Source organism: Rhyacophila brunnea, unplaced genomic scaffold (assembly GCF_057557595.1).
Source record: "Rhyacophila brunnea isolate RB1 unplaced genomic scaffold, BYU_Rbru_1.0 scaffold_15, whole genome shotgun sequence".
In the NCBI taxonomy this organism is placed as follows: Eukaryota; Metazoa; Arthropoda; class Insecta; order Trichoptera; family Rhyacophilidae; genus Rhyacophila; species Rhyacophila brunnea.
In genome coordinates, this window is record NW_028232806.1 from 35,996,076 (window position 1) to 36,010,826 (window position 14,751).

A 14,751-nucleotide genomic window follows, 5' to 3' on the forward strand; every position below is an offset into this window, starting at 1 on the left:
TAACACAATGCTTAGGGGCCCTTTTAATTTATTTTGTAATTAACGTGTTAATTTGCATTTGAAAAGTAATTAGCAAAAACACAATTTTGTGCGGCCCGTAAGCATTGGGTTAATAATATAAGTTTACTAAAATGCAACGGCAAGTATTTTTATAACTTTACAAAGGACGTCGAAATATTCGACAGTGTCAAAACTGAATTCTTATCACGGAATTCCGTTTACACCTTTACCTTTACAAGATAACGTCAAATAAACCAACTTGCAGTGGCGATAAAATAATTAAGTGATATGAATACGTAACAATAATTAAACAGCCATTAAAGTAACCATCGCCCCGCTTAAGATGGACATTGTGTTAACAGGCTAACAGTCACATGACACGGCAGCGGGTATTTTTCGAAACGATTTCGTAGGAGTTGCGCGCCATTAAAAATAAGGAAATCCTCCGTAATGCAGGTGTGGCATTTATTACCGGGTAACCATCTATTAAATTTCATTTCGGATTTATTCAAATATGAACAATGATTTATTCATATATAATATAGGTAATGTTTGAGACTTTCACGGTTGATTTTTATCGTACTAGATTTTTGGGTTTCCACCGCGTGTACTTCTTCCTTCTCTCTTCGACGTTTCGGGCATGTTACAGAACCCAATACCAAGAGATATGTGTTACTTAGAGTAGCACAACGTGGTATGGAGAGGTGCGTGCTGGGCATAACGCGAAAGGAAAAAAGAGGATTGAGTAGATAAGGAAGCAGACAAGGGTTTGCGATGTAATAGAGTTTGTTAAAAGCCTTAAATGGAGATGGGCTGGACACATAGCTCGAAGAAGAAACAATCGTTGGACAAATCCAGTGGTATCCAAGAAGTACAAAACGTCCGAAAGATAGACCTAGAGGCCGCTGGATCGATGAAATGATAAAGTTCTGCGGAAGTACGTGGCAACGCAATGCACAGGACCGAGAGAAGTGGAAGCAGTTTGAAGAGACCTACATCCAGCAGTGGAGAGATTCAGGCTGATGATGATGTGTTATGAAGAAGTGTAGTGTAGGTGTATAAATGCAAAGATTTCTCTAAGAATGCCAAAAGGATTCCGATTATCTAAGAGCAAACGTTGCTCAGAGTAATGTGTCACTCATTATGAACAGAGATACCGGATCGAATATTGGATTTTGCAGACAGTGCCGGAAGCCATGCCGTTTTTAATCCTAACCCATCACCTCTATTAATATTTTCAGGGTTTCTATAGATTTCGATGGCCTCCTTAACCAATCGTGAGAAATATCCCTTGTTCCAACCCAGTATCTTGGTTTCGAAGTCAAATTTGTGACAATGGCCTCTGTAACAATCCCGAAACGTCGAGGAAAGAAGGAAGAAGTACACGCGATGGAAACCCAAAACTCTATTACGATATGTAATAATATGTTTTCTAGGTAGTTTGACATTATGTATGTTAAATAAAGAATATTAAATTTGGTGTTTTATTTATTGAACCTACACTATAACCAAAATTTAGGAAGATGCAAACACTATCTAAGAACCAAACATAGTATTATTAATACATTGATTTAAAATAAAAATTATAAGTCACCAATATTTTTGGAATTTTCAATAATACCTCAGATGCGTGTTATGAATTAATCCGTGTCTGATTATCAACTGTATCGGTAGATTAATTGTAAAGCTCGTCACCTTTATTACGACGGATTTCGGTGGAAATTCCATTCTATAGATTATTATATTATTAGGATTTTTTTTCAAATTGGTATATTTCTGAGGTTGTCGCACATTATGTACGTTAATATAAGACAGTTTTTTAGTGTTTTTGCTTTAAGTTGCTGGCTGACAAAGTCATTGGTCCAAACGTTGAAATTCCTGATCTAGATAATTTAAATGTTTATTTTTTAATATGTCTTTGGATCCAGAGGATCAGTCCAGGCTCATATAATATGATTATTTTTTAGTTGTCTATTGTATTATTCTTCTTTAACTTGTACCGTTTACGTTGCAAATCATGAATTCATGAAAAGAATTCATCTTTGATAGGTCATGATTGTGAGTTTGTATTTAGCATTGGCACTAAAGCCACGTTTTCGGTGACAATAGTTTTCGTCATGAAACTGTTATGTTTGATATTGAATATTGAATAAGAAATCAAAAGGAGTATTCTCATATTGTATCAATTTAAGAAGGCGTCAAGTAAATTTGTTAATTCGTACGTTTTCGTAATGTCTGAATGACGAACTAAAGAAAATACTGCTGAAAAAGTATAAAAACGTCATTTATAAACTAAAACAATGTCAAACGATGTGTGCAAGTCGAAAAGTGCCGATACAAGTTATTATTACGTTGATTACTTGTATAAGCAATCAGTCGACTGGAATTTTAAACGACTGAAAGTAGAAAGGACTTTAATTTCGTTCAATTCAACTTGCAGTCTCGGGTACCGTTCATGGAAAGCCCTAAACAGACTGAGAACCATGGTAGGGTGCACCTGAGAACAACATTGAGAAGTGGGGGTTCTCCGATGACCAAACCTGCAAATGCGGTGAAATGCAAAGCATGGGGCACTCATTTTCATGCAAAACTTGCCCAGTAAGCTGCAATTTCGTCGAGATCCTACAAGCCCTCCCAAATTTTTTGACACCTTGTAATTATTGAATTACTCAACTGTCATTCAACACAATGTTGAACGACAAAAATCGCCACGTGAGAACGTGGCATAACTTATCACTATTTGACTGTCGCTGAGTAATATGTCAAGCTAATTTCTATTTTTTATCAGGCAATCAATTAACAGTGCAAATCTTAGATGTTGGTTTATTTCGAATATAAATGAATAAAACCACACGATGGTCACAGTGCATATTGAATAAAACGAGATGGCACGATATAAATCTTCGGAACATAAGAGCGGGAGGTAAATGGTATCCAAATTAAATGTAAATGAAATCAATGTGACGTCATTAGGCCTTAACGATTTAGTCACATTTAAATAATTACCCCCCAACGGGATTACATTGAACTAAACGATGTTGTACAATAATAATAATTAAAAGTTTTAACAAGTCGTAATGGGCATGTGTACGAAGGGCTTTAGTACGTAGAGGTAAGCGTGTTGGCTTTTTTCTGTCATCAGAACCCAATGATAATATTATTTAACTATGCTATCAGTTGAGTACATCGGTATTACTCAATATTATTTATTAGATATATAACGATAATAGTTTTAAATAATATATTGTATGAATCACTATGCATGGCGTTGAAACCTGGGTCATATTATATACCATGAGGGACTTTCTGTCACCCACTAAACTGATAAAAATACATGAAACTTTAACTAAAATAACGAACTTTGTCTTGACAATTTGATTTTATGTTTGTGACAGTGGCGAAGGGTGGAGGTAGGCTGTTAATATTAGCCATAAATAGTGCACACTAAAGTTTGTAAGTCAAAAGTTTTTTTTTTTTTTTTAAATAAAACTACATTTAGGTACATACGGTGTTGGTTAGTTTATAAAATTCAATTTAACCACGCGAAATCAAGCCATAATTAATAATAGTAAAAAAATACTCGCTTATCTATAAAATATCTAAAATTATGCAATTAAATTATACACAACTTAGGATATTTTATATATAGAATGATATTTTTATCTATTAAAGTTTGGCTTAGGCAGTGTTTAATGAATTTAAAAAAATGAAATGTATTCTGAATCCAACGAAAACAATTTAGGATAAATAAAAAAGCTTGCACAATTTTGTCGTATCGCCCAAAGTATACCAAACCTATTAAGATTCGGTTTAGGCAGGGTTTAATTATTGATTTTTAAAAACTAACCAACACTAGCTGTAAATTCTAGTCCTTAGTTTAATAAAAACCAATACGTATGACTAACAAAGTTTATTGTGCACTATTTACGGCGGATCTTAACAGCCTACCTCCACCCTTCGCTACTGGTTCGCGACTATGTTTTTGTTTCAGTTAATATTTCTATTTCCTCTTTTTATACTTTGTCATTACAATATAATTGTGTATGAATATTGTGGTTTAGCTTATATTTCATATTATACGGTATTTGGATTAGCAACTATCTGGATGCTAGCTCACCTTTATCTCTATTTCAAGAGTCTATAAAATATTATATTATTTTATATCCGTTATTTTCATTGATGAAAGAATGACAGTGGAATAAGCTATCACAATAGAGTATAGACTTACCATCATAATAATATTATGGTTGCGAACATCTTTGCAGTTATTTCTCGTATATCTATACACCCCCCTTTGCTTTAATTTACACTACATACGGTATTATACAATCGTTATCGTAAAATTTTGGTTGTACTGTCTGACAACATGATAGTCGCTGTTGTCGCATATAAAAGACTACCCACTGACGTACCTGCCATGGCGGCAACGCATGTTTAAATAATGTATCGGATCTCTTTTTAGGTGCGATTACTTTTCTTTTCTCTAAGAAACCAAAAGTTTACTAATAATAATTTTAATATCACCCCTAATCGTTTTATATATATTTTTATTATAAAAAGCATCAAATTACGTAAATTGATAGATCTGTACAGCATGAAAGCGTAAAATGAAATGAGAAATTTAGGGGCGTTCCTAATTTGAAACGGAAGTACGATTAACTGCATAGGAGAGGCTTGTTAGTTCACAGTTCTAACACGTAGAAAAGAAGATCTTTTTCGACAATAGAATGATATAATTCCCTCACAGATGTAAATATTATAATGTTTATTTGAATGTTTTTATATTAGTTTGTTTTTTGTTTTTTTGTGATTTATTTATCTAGGTACACTGTAAACGTAAACTATATATAGTAATTCATTAATTTTATCAAAACATAAAGCTAGTGACAGCAACTTTCTACAAGCAAATTAAAATCTACATTCACAATAATCGGTTGGATGGTGGGTCTAATTAACTTGTCGACAGTCACTAAAATTTTCTAATCGTTCATCCGAATATGGGGAAAATTTTACCAAAACATCCTAAAAAATCCATAATTTTAATTGTTGTCGTTTTTCCTTTGTTCCAGATGGATTCAACCGCAGCCAACCTGAATCATCAGCTACGCCTGGTGCCAACTATATTTCGGCGATCAAACCATCAACTCTCGTCCACCCGATGCCAACATCTGGCCCACCGCCTTCAAGAATGCCAAGCTTCTTCCAGCAACATTCTATCACGCATGCTCAACTCCAATCTCTCTCAGAACCTACACCAGCACACGCATTTGCCCAATCAAGATTGGCAACTTCTTGGCTGCACCACCAACTAAGTCTTGCGTCTCAATCTCAGAACAATCAGAATTTATTAAAACCTAATCCAATTTCTCCGTGGCAAAATGTTATGATATCATGTAGAGCTCAAGAAGCAAATAAAAATCCTTATTTCCACTACAATAATATACCAAATCAAGAGTCAGTTTTTAACAGACTTCAGAGACAAATTCCAACAACTGATAATAGTCCAAGACAAATGGATACGAGTGTCCGAAATGGACTGTCTTCCAATGCTGGAAGTGATGATTCTTTGGATAAAATTTCTGAACCGGAAGATGAAGAAGAAGACGTTGAAATTGTTCAACCGGTACAACCAGAAACGAGTAATGTAAAAAAGAGAAATCCTTACTCAATCGAAGAATTACTTAAAAAGCCTGCAAAAATGGTTAAAATTTCAACCCACGAAAGGGATATTGAACGATCTCTAATTTTGAGGCAACCTTGTGGAGTTTTATTGAGAAATGATGAAGATGCTGAATCTCTTGTGGAAAACAGATTTCCAGATGAAAGAGTGCAGATTGTTGATGATAGGAAATTATTATCTTCTGATAGAAGTTTTAGTCCAACCAGTTATAGAGCTTCTCCAGATAGTTACGGAGAAAGTTCCCCGAGACAAAATATTTGTGTAGAACATTTGGAAATTAGCAAAAGTCACTCTTCATCGTCGTCTGCCGTACAAGTTTAGAACAAAAAAACAATAAATTTATTATAATATAGTGTAGTAATAGTAAACTTCTATTTATAAGTGCCAGTATTACGTACTCTTAGCTAATATTTATAAAATGTAATATATTATTATAATATTATAATTTGCCGAATAATTAATGTTATTGTAATCTATATATTTATTAGTTTAAATGTTTCATTTGGACAGCGCTCGAAATGGAAAATTTTACAAACCGGAGCGCATGATAATTTTACGAAAATATTAACACTGTTACTTATCTAATTCTATACATAATATATGTATTTAAAAAAATGACTGTGTTAGATTTTTTTATAATATGACATATATCGCTAATATTTATACGAGACGGAGCGATAATTTTGGGGATTGTATGAACCGGAACGGTGCTCTGGTACATTCCGGTCCATTTCGAGCCTTGCATTTGGACGTATTTCTGCAAACAAGATCCAACCCTCACTAGTGCCATTCTGAGATAATTCAATATCTGTGAAAATATTGATTTAAAAAGTATGCGTCAGTATTTAATTTTTCAAAAGTATCCCATCTGATCAAAACATAATAATATATTACTCAACGATATGATAAAAAGAGGAATTTATAGATATGCACAAATTTGGCCCTGGGTCTTTTTAACAAAATACACTTATTGTGGGTTGGATCTTTATATCAAGGAGGGAGGATAGAGAATTAATCTATTGTCTAACAAAGAGTACATTTCATTCTTTCAGTGTAACTATGAATAAATTTAATACTGTAATTAATATACTCCGTTATACTTCATAATAGTGTTTATTCATGGAAGGTTACAATATATAGAAAAATATTTTTTGTCATTCACTGTTTAATCATTACTGCAATAAATCTATGTTATTCGAGTAAGACTGCGTAAGGGGACGTCCATATATGACGTCCATATATGACGTCACACTCTAGGAGAGGAGGGTCTGATATAATGTGACGATTTGTGACGAGGGGTGATGGGGAAGGGGGGGGGGCGTCAGAGAAAATGTGACGTCACAGAGTTAAAAAAAAATACAAAAGGATCTGAAAATATAATATATAATATAGACAGGGTGGCACAATGTTATGTGACAAAATGTGACTATGGAGGATGGGGGTTAAAAATAGCCAAAATCGTGTGACGTCATATGTGGAAATTGAGTTGAAAATAACCTCAAAAGAGAGTACATAGCAGTGCTCGAAATGGATGGAAACGCACCCAAATCTCAGATTTTCCGCATTTCCGCATTTCCGCATCGAGTTGAATATTGCTCCAGCCATTCCCATTCGGATAGCGAGCTCTTTCTGCAAAATGCCATCTCCCGTGATGTATATATACCCCCAGGTATTTAAAGCTGTCGACGCTCTCGATGTTTTGCCCTTCGCTAATCAGAGGGAAGTACGTATTTCACAAACTAAATTGCTTAAAATTTAATGTACTGATGACTTACTTACCCAAAGGTCGAGAAAATATCATTAAAGAGAATATACCAAATAGTTTTTAAAGTTAATTCTTGACATAAATCGATTTTGGTACAGATATACCATCATAAATGGTATTCGAATTTAGAACTAAGCTCATCTCAATATAAACGTATGAAATAATATGTCAAATGTTAGCATGTGGCGCCCTCATTCAGCGGACAACTTATACTGGTGGAATTATAGTATTACCCGAATACCACAGAACTGCCATCAAAATTTATTTTATTAAGTACCTATCTACACAATTATTTATTTTTCCAAAAAAAATCTGGACAGTGAATAAATGTAATGTTTTAAAATGAATTATGTAAATATATCTTTATATTCATTCTATGTGTACCTAACTAGATAATAATTATCAATTTAATTTGGTTTTATAAAACATATATATATACTTATACCTACCAGTTCCAAAACTTTCATTTTGTTTACCTTTGTACTTATAAAATTTAGATATTGTTACAAGGCCTACCTGCTTTGACCGCAATTTAAAGTCGGAACAACCGCAAAATGCACTCGTACTCGGAAATGGTGGTGTCCATTGTATTATCTCTTCGGATACATCATTAAATTTTCTCGACAGTCTCCGATTTATATAATTATAGACGACTGCAGTTTGTAGTCGATACAACTGCAAAATGCGGTCCGTATATTTATTAAGTTTTATAATATTTTAAATCAATTTGTATATTCACTGGCCTCTTGAACATGATTATTAGCATCCGTAGCAATGTAAATATGTAGGTAGCCGGAGTATGTGATAGAGAAGCTACATATATATGTGTTTTGTAATTTTCAGTGTAGTTATGCAAATTTAATGTAAAATAGTTTTGTAAATAATACCAGAATATTATTGATGAGTATGCCAGCATCTTTGTAAAAATAGAAACTGCCGTAAAAGCAGCACTAATTATTTGTATTCTCGAGTATGATTTTTAATTGTTGAATATTATGTTAGCTGAATTGAAAATAAAAAACAATTTGAAGAATGATTTTTAATGTTTTTTTTACTATACAATAAATAACATCCTTATTTTCACACACTATTTTTATACACCCAACATTTTGTTCCAATAATAGTAGGTATGTAATTAATTGGACCTACCTAATGGTAAACCGTAAATGGGTTTCAAATAGGTCAGTGAAGTAAATTGGCATTATCCATCCTAACCTGGGAATATAGGCCTTCACACGATGGTTACATGTAAATTGTACTAAAAACATTTCACCGTGGCACAGTTCACCGTGAGCTTCTATCGGAAAGAGATGACCATAAATTATAAGGTTATTTAATTCAATTTTCATAGCTGATTTTAGCAAAATTCATGAATTCAAGAATGAAAATCTAACATTACAGATAATCCAGTAAATCGGCTATTTCCAAAATATGTTTGCTGCTGGTTTCCTGTAAAGTGTAAACCAATAAGAACCGTGTTTTGTTTAGATATGAATTTTATGTCAGTACTATACGACATACATAGGTTGGACGGTCTATAATTTACGGCCATATATTTCCGATACAAAATTTTACGGTGAAGTGTGATACGGTGAGCTGCATACGTATAAGTTTACGGACACGCCAGAGAATAGAGGTGGTAGAATGGTTGTTAGACATTCACCTCTTCTATAACAACATATTATATTTGAGACATGACGGTTCGAGTCGATAGCTTTGCCAACTATGCCACCGTGAGACCACTATTCAAAGCAACTTTGAACTCAAGTGATAGGTATCGGGCTAAGTAAATACCTACAAGGATGCAGCTCAATTTGACAAGCTTCTTCTTTTGATACGGCTGAATCTTTGCCATCCTCCGTGTTTTCCTCCAGCCTACACAGTCCTTTCCGCCCTTCTTCCACTCCTTAGCATTCACCAACATGTAGGTATTCCTCTTGGCACTATGTTCCCAGAGTACCCTACGGTCAAAATGAATTGCGGACTTGACCAACTGGGTTCTGGTTACATTCTGTGGGACAATCCGGAGCAGTGTTGGCATCTTTTTGTCACCATAGTACCAGGGCTCGAAATGGACTGGAGCGCACCGGAGCGCCGTTTCGGTTTGTGAAATCGGTAAAGTTGTCGCTCCATCTCGTGGAAAAAATAATTTGACCGTCTAAGCTAGATATGCCATATAACCAAAAATCTAACACACTTATTTTTATAAAATACAAAGATAATTTGATAACCATGTTAATGTTAATATCTTCATAAAATTTTCGAGCGCTGCATAGTACCCGATCTAAGAAATTATAGCAATTCGGCAAAAAATTTAGTACGCGTTGTCCTCTGTTTTTTTGTTTCTCACAAGAATATAATGGTGAATTTGAAAAATTCCGAGGGTCTTTCAATTTAGATATCTCTTCCGATCAATCGCTTATCACGCTTATCGCGCATCAAATGCTTACAAACGAATTCAATAAATTCCATTTTAAATCAAAGTCAGGAGCTTTTTTATTTTACCCTTTTAAAGTTTTCTTCTATTACGAAATTATAAATAATTATAGTACTTTGCACCAATGTATACTACGGAAAATTTGAAATTTTAGTACTTTTTGCGTATTTTTAAATGTCAAAATTAAATCTTTAATATAAAAATACACTTTTTCTGATATTCAAAATTATAATATTTTGGGCGTTTTAATATTGTACCTACATACCTAGTACGCGGACCAAAATTAAAGTAGGTAAGTACAAATACTATAAATATATTTGGCAACAGTAGAACTCCGTAGATAGGTTCTGAACGAGTAAAGCTGACCTCTGGAGCCAAGGCCGGCTTTATTCAGGCCGGGGCACAAAGTTAAAAATTTCGATATTAGGATTTTATAAATAATATTAAAACATTTAATTAGGTACATAAACTGAATCTTTAATGATATATTATATGAAGTACCTATGTAAGTATGTTGCATATTGAAGATGGGCGGCTCTTATATACCAAAGGATGAGAAATCGATGAGATAGGTAACGCATTACTGCCAGAAGTCTCGAATGGAGTACCTAATTGCAATTTGAAAGTTTGACATGTTCTATAAAATCAGGCATAATGCTAATTTATTTGTCCTTTATATTATGCCTATTTTATATATTGTATGATATTGTTTTTTTTCTTAAATATTTATATATAGAAACGTCAAATTCTTGTGTTAGCTCTAATTACCTACCTAAATTATCGACTTACCAACTTTTGGCAGCAACACCGATAATATTATGTAGGTAGCCAGGACTCAAAATAGAAAACTTTACGAACCGGAGCGCTCGACAATTAACATATTGATCAAATTTTATGTGTAGGTATTTTATGAAAATAAGTGTGTTCGATTTTTTGTTATACGGCCTATCTAGCTCAGACGATCAAATTATTTTTTTCCACGAGACGGAGCGATAATTTTATCGATTTTTGAACCGGAACAGTGCTCCGGTCCATTTCAAGCCCTGGTAGGTACTTACTAATTTTATTATTATGTTTAGTTTCATGGTATACATAGCACTCAATACAGCAATGGAGAAAATATAGGCAGAATAGTATGTACCCACATATTCAAAAAATGCTCTCATTGCAAATTATAAGAACAGTTTTTCTCAGTACACATGTAGTTAGTTGCTTTGAAGCCCTCATTATAAAAATATTTGCAGTACCTAGCGGTTGACGTGTAAAGCTGAAAACGGAAATTTCAAATTTTAGTAGAGACTCAAACCATTTTACTATAAAATGATTATTACAGTTTTCCGACAGAGTGCCCCCTGTTAATTACCTGTGGGTTTTTGTTTAGTTTCTGAAAAATATAAGCAAAAAATTATTTACGCATATAAAAAATTGAAATTCTAGAAGATTCCTATATTACCGATCAAAAAAACAATACATTCAGTTTTTATTATAATAATAATATATCAACCATTTATACTGACACCTGTCGATGGTAAATGTAACCAGGAAGGTGTGCATTCCGCAATATTACCTACCTTACCTACCTGGCGCAGATGTTTACTTTGCTTTGGTTTACTTTCTAAATCAGTCCTATCGCGGTGAAATAATATTTTTCTCGTCATTATCGTAGACATTTTCGTACAGGTGTGTGCAATAGAACGTACGAGCCGGATGCATTAGTTCGCGGAACCAAAAACAAAGCCGAGAGTCTATTGAGTTTGTAACAGTGAGTTTTATAGCAATATTGACGTGTCTCCCGTCATACTCATTATTTCCGTACAATTCACTTGCGTAATGCGGATAATACGCATGTTTGAGTAAATTATACGAATCGTGCAGTGGATACTTGTGAAAAAATACAATAACGGTGATTAGTTGGTGCGATAGAGCAGATAATATAATGAAAACACCCTATTACAAAATCGTACAGTGAGTGTTCGTTTGTTTGGAGCAAACGTCATTATTATTTTGACCTGTTGAACGTATGAAAATATGTCACACCTGAAAACCGTTGCTTCGTGTTAAATTCCACACATGATTGCAACAAACATAATTAAGTGTATTTTGCAGTAAAATAACAGTGCCAAATATAACAAGGAGTGTCAAAAATTGTGTTAATTTTTGAGGTTATAAAATTTAAAAATGGGTTCAAAAATAGAATACGTTGAATCGACTCACATGTATGCAACTAACTATGTCAGAAATTCAAAAGCTATCGGTGTTTTATGGGCTATCTTTACAATATGCTATGCCATCATCAGCGTTGTGGCCTTCATAACTCCTGAGTGGATAGGAGACCTCGACTCGGAGTACCCTGGGAGGTTCGGAATCTGGCAAGTATGCAGAGTTGATGATACAGGAGAAGTCTGCACCGGTAGACTGGATGACTTCTCGACGATTCCTGGATTAATCTTCCAGATTGCTACGATCTTCGTCGGAGTTGCTGTGGTCGTAGCACTGTTTACGATATGTGCTATGTTGTTATTTTTCTTCTGTCAGTCTACGACGGTCTTCCACATCTGTGGATGGATGCAGTTATTATCTGGTAAGAAAGTTTATTTTACCTTCGATACTATTTCAATTCTTTCGACCATGTCCGATCCTAATAGGATCATATGGGCCTCCACAGAGTAGAGGTTTGTATTGACAGATTTTGTTTTTTTTTTTACGAGAAATGGATGTCAGCCACTTGCTCAACCTATTAGGTCCATATCCTGACACACACAAATTGAAAAACAATATGTGTACTTGCCAGACCCAGGATTCGAACCTGGGACCCACGGCGTTATAATCCAACGCCGTGGGCTATTTCAATACTTAATAATAATATAATTGTCCCGTCCATGGCACCGCACCATCACCATTACAATACGACGACCCAAGGCAGATCTTTAACTTTTCAATACATAGATTCCAAGCTCGATAGTACTCAGCTACCAAGAGCCTTGATACCGATATACCTACCAGGTTACGACGCTCACAGCAACATCCAACTCCTCTTCGCTCTTTAGGCCCAATGCCGAAAGGAAGCAGCGTGGCTTGCTGTGAAGGTCTAGTGCAGTTTCTCGAGATAATTTGTTCAGCTTGCGTCTCTTAAAACCCCTTGTGACACCAACACGCCACATCCTTGATGAGGGCTTTGCACCTTTGGGCCTACGTTCGCACGACTCGCAGTTATCCATATTGATGCGTCGTCTGTCCACGGAAATCGTTCAATTGATACTTGGATATCACTAATTATGAATTTAAACCGTTCACAATAATTGTATGTAGGTACCTACAAATAAAAGTAAATTAATTTATAAAAATATATGATAAAAATGTCATGTAGGTACCTAAACTATGTATCTATCTACAGTGAGTAGTCATAAAGAACAGCAGAGGTACCTACCTATATGGAGTGAGTTAACATATTCTAAGAAGTAAAACAATGTCCATATATATTTTTTACTCTCTCGTAAGTGGAATATATCGAAATCTGTAGCAAGAGCATGGCGTACGATTACACTGGCTCCTTTTCCTCAAATTCTCTGTAGTTTCCCTACCTTTCCATCACGTTTGAATCCTTCCCACCCACATACTTGGTCAACTCGACTTTGGCGACTTTTCATCCCACGTTTGACAAGTATCCAGAGCAAAGACCCTATGGGTTTGACGAATGGCTAACGGTCGTCCTTCGTAAAAAGAATGGTAATAAAACTCTCACTCTGTGAAGGCTCATATGCTCCACTTAGAAGCAGACATGGTAATTTAATCTACATATAATAACCACGGAAATAAGTATTATTCTCAATTAAATTACTAGAGTGAAAGACATACCCACCTACATAGTAGAAACCCATATTATAATGTTCATTTTCTAATTATTATTTTATAAGGAAGTAAACATACTAAGTGAGTTAGTATAATTTGTTTATAATACCTACAGTAAGTAGGAATCATATACACTGTCTTTAATAGCAGCTGCGCTATTTCCTACATTATATTATCTACCGTATCAAGCATTTCAATCATTAAGTTGGTTATTCTTTGACATTTGAATAAGCGCACTTTCTTATAAGGCCTTGGAAACTGTACAGCCTTATCAGTTGTATTATTAACGATACAATAATACAGGTAGAGGTATTTTTGTTCTTTATATTATTAATTCTATGGAAAAAATTACATAATTGAAGCTATTAACTTATACTTATATTATTTGTAATAATATCTAATTATCATAGATGATTTATTAAGTTTAATTTCGAAAATAATTCAAAGTTCATAATAATATAGGTACGTATACACCCACGATGGCCGAGCGGCTAACGCGTCTGCTTATAATGTAGTGGGTCTCAGGTTCTAATCCTGGGTCTGGCAAATACACATTGTTTTTCAATTTGTATTTGGAGTTAAGAGTATGGACCCAATAGGTTGAGCAAGCGGCTAACATCCATTTCGTGTGCAAACAAAAATCTGTTAATACAATTCTTCACTCTATGGAGACCCATATGATTCTATTAGGATCAGACATGGTCAAAAAAATACGAAATTAGTATGATAATATGAATATTTTGGGTTATTAAAAGGAATGTTCCTGCCTATTTATGGATCATCTATACATGACGCCATATAAATTTCAGTATTTTTGGTAAATATAATAAAAAATGTCAGTGGCATGTTACACGAACAGTTGTTAATTTGCAATATAGATAACCTCCTCGTATACTGAATTATTCCGAGAGCTATTTGGGGTAAAAATAACGGAAAGGTGCTATCGTGTTACTAGTTGGAATTGACCTGCGGTACCCGTTATGTCATCTTACGATAAATGTGATTAGGAGACAAATGACT

General features: G+C 34.4%; 2 protein-coding genes across 3 annotated transcripts in view; both read left to right on the forward strand.

The window, feature by feature from the left end:
- Poxn (paired box pox-neuro) overlaps nt 1–6,001 on the forward strand; it is a 139,864-nt gene extending 133,863 nt beyond the window's left edge. Inside the window, exon 5 of the mRNA XM_085942915.1 lies at nt 5,070–6,001. Coding sequence (XP_085799041.1) covers nt 5,070–6,001 — 932 coding nt within the window. The remainder of the gene's footprint in view (nt 1–5,069) is intronic.
- Nucleotides 6,002–11,477: 5,476 nt separating this feature from the next.
- The window catches only part of Tmhs (Tetraspan membrane protein in hair cell stereocilia), a 65,658-nt gene continuing 62,384 nt past the window's right edge, over nt 11,478–14,751 (forward strand). For both annotated transcript variants that reach the window (XM_085942550.1, XM_085942551.1), the window contains exon 1: nt 11,478–12,463. In XM_085942550.1, coding sequence (XP_085798676.1) covers nt 12,061–12,463 — 403 coding nt within the window. In that variant the 5' untranslated portion in view covers nt 11,478–12,060. The remainder of the gene's footprint in view (nt 12,464–14,751) is intronic.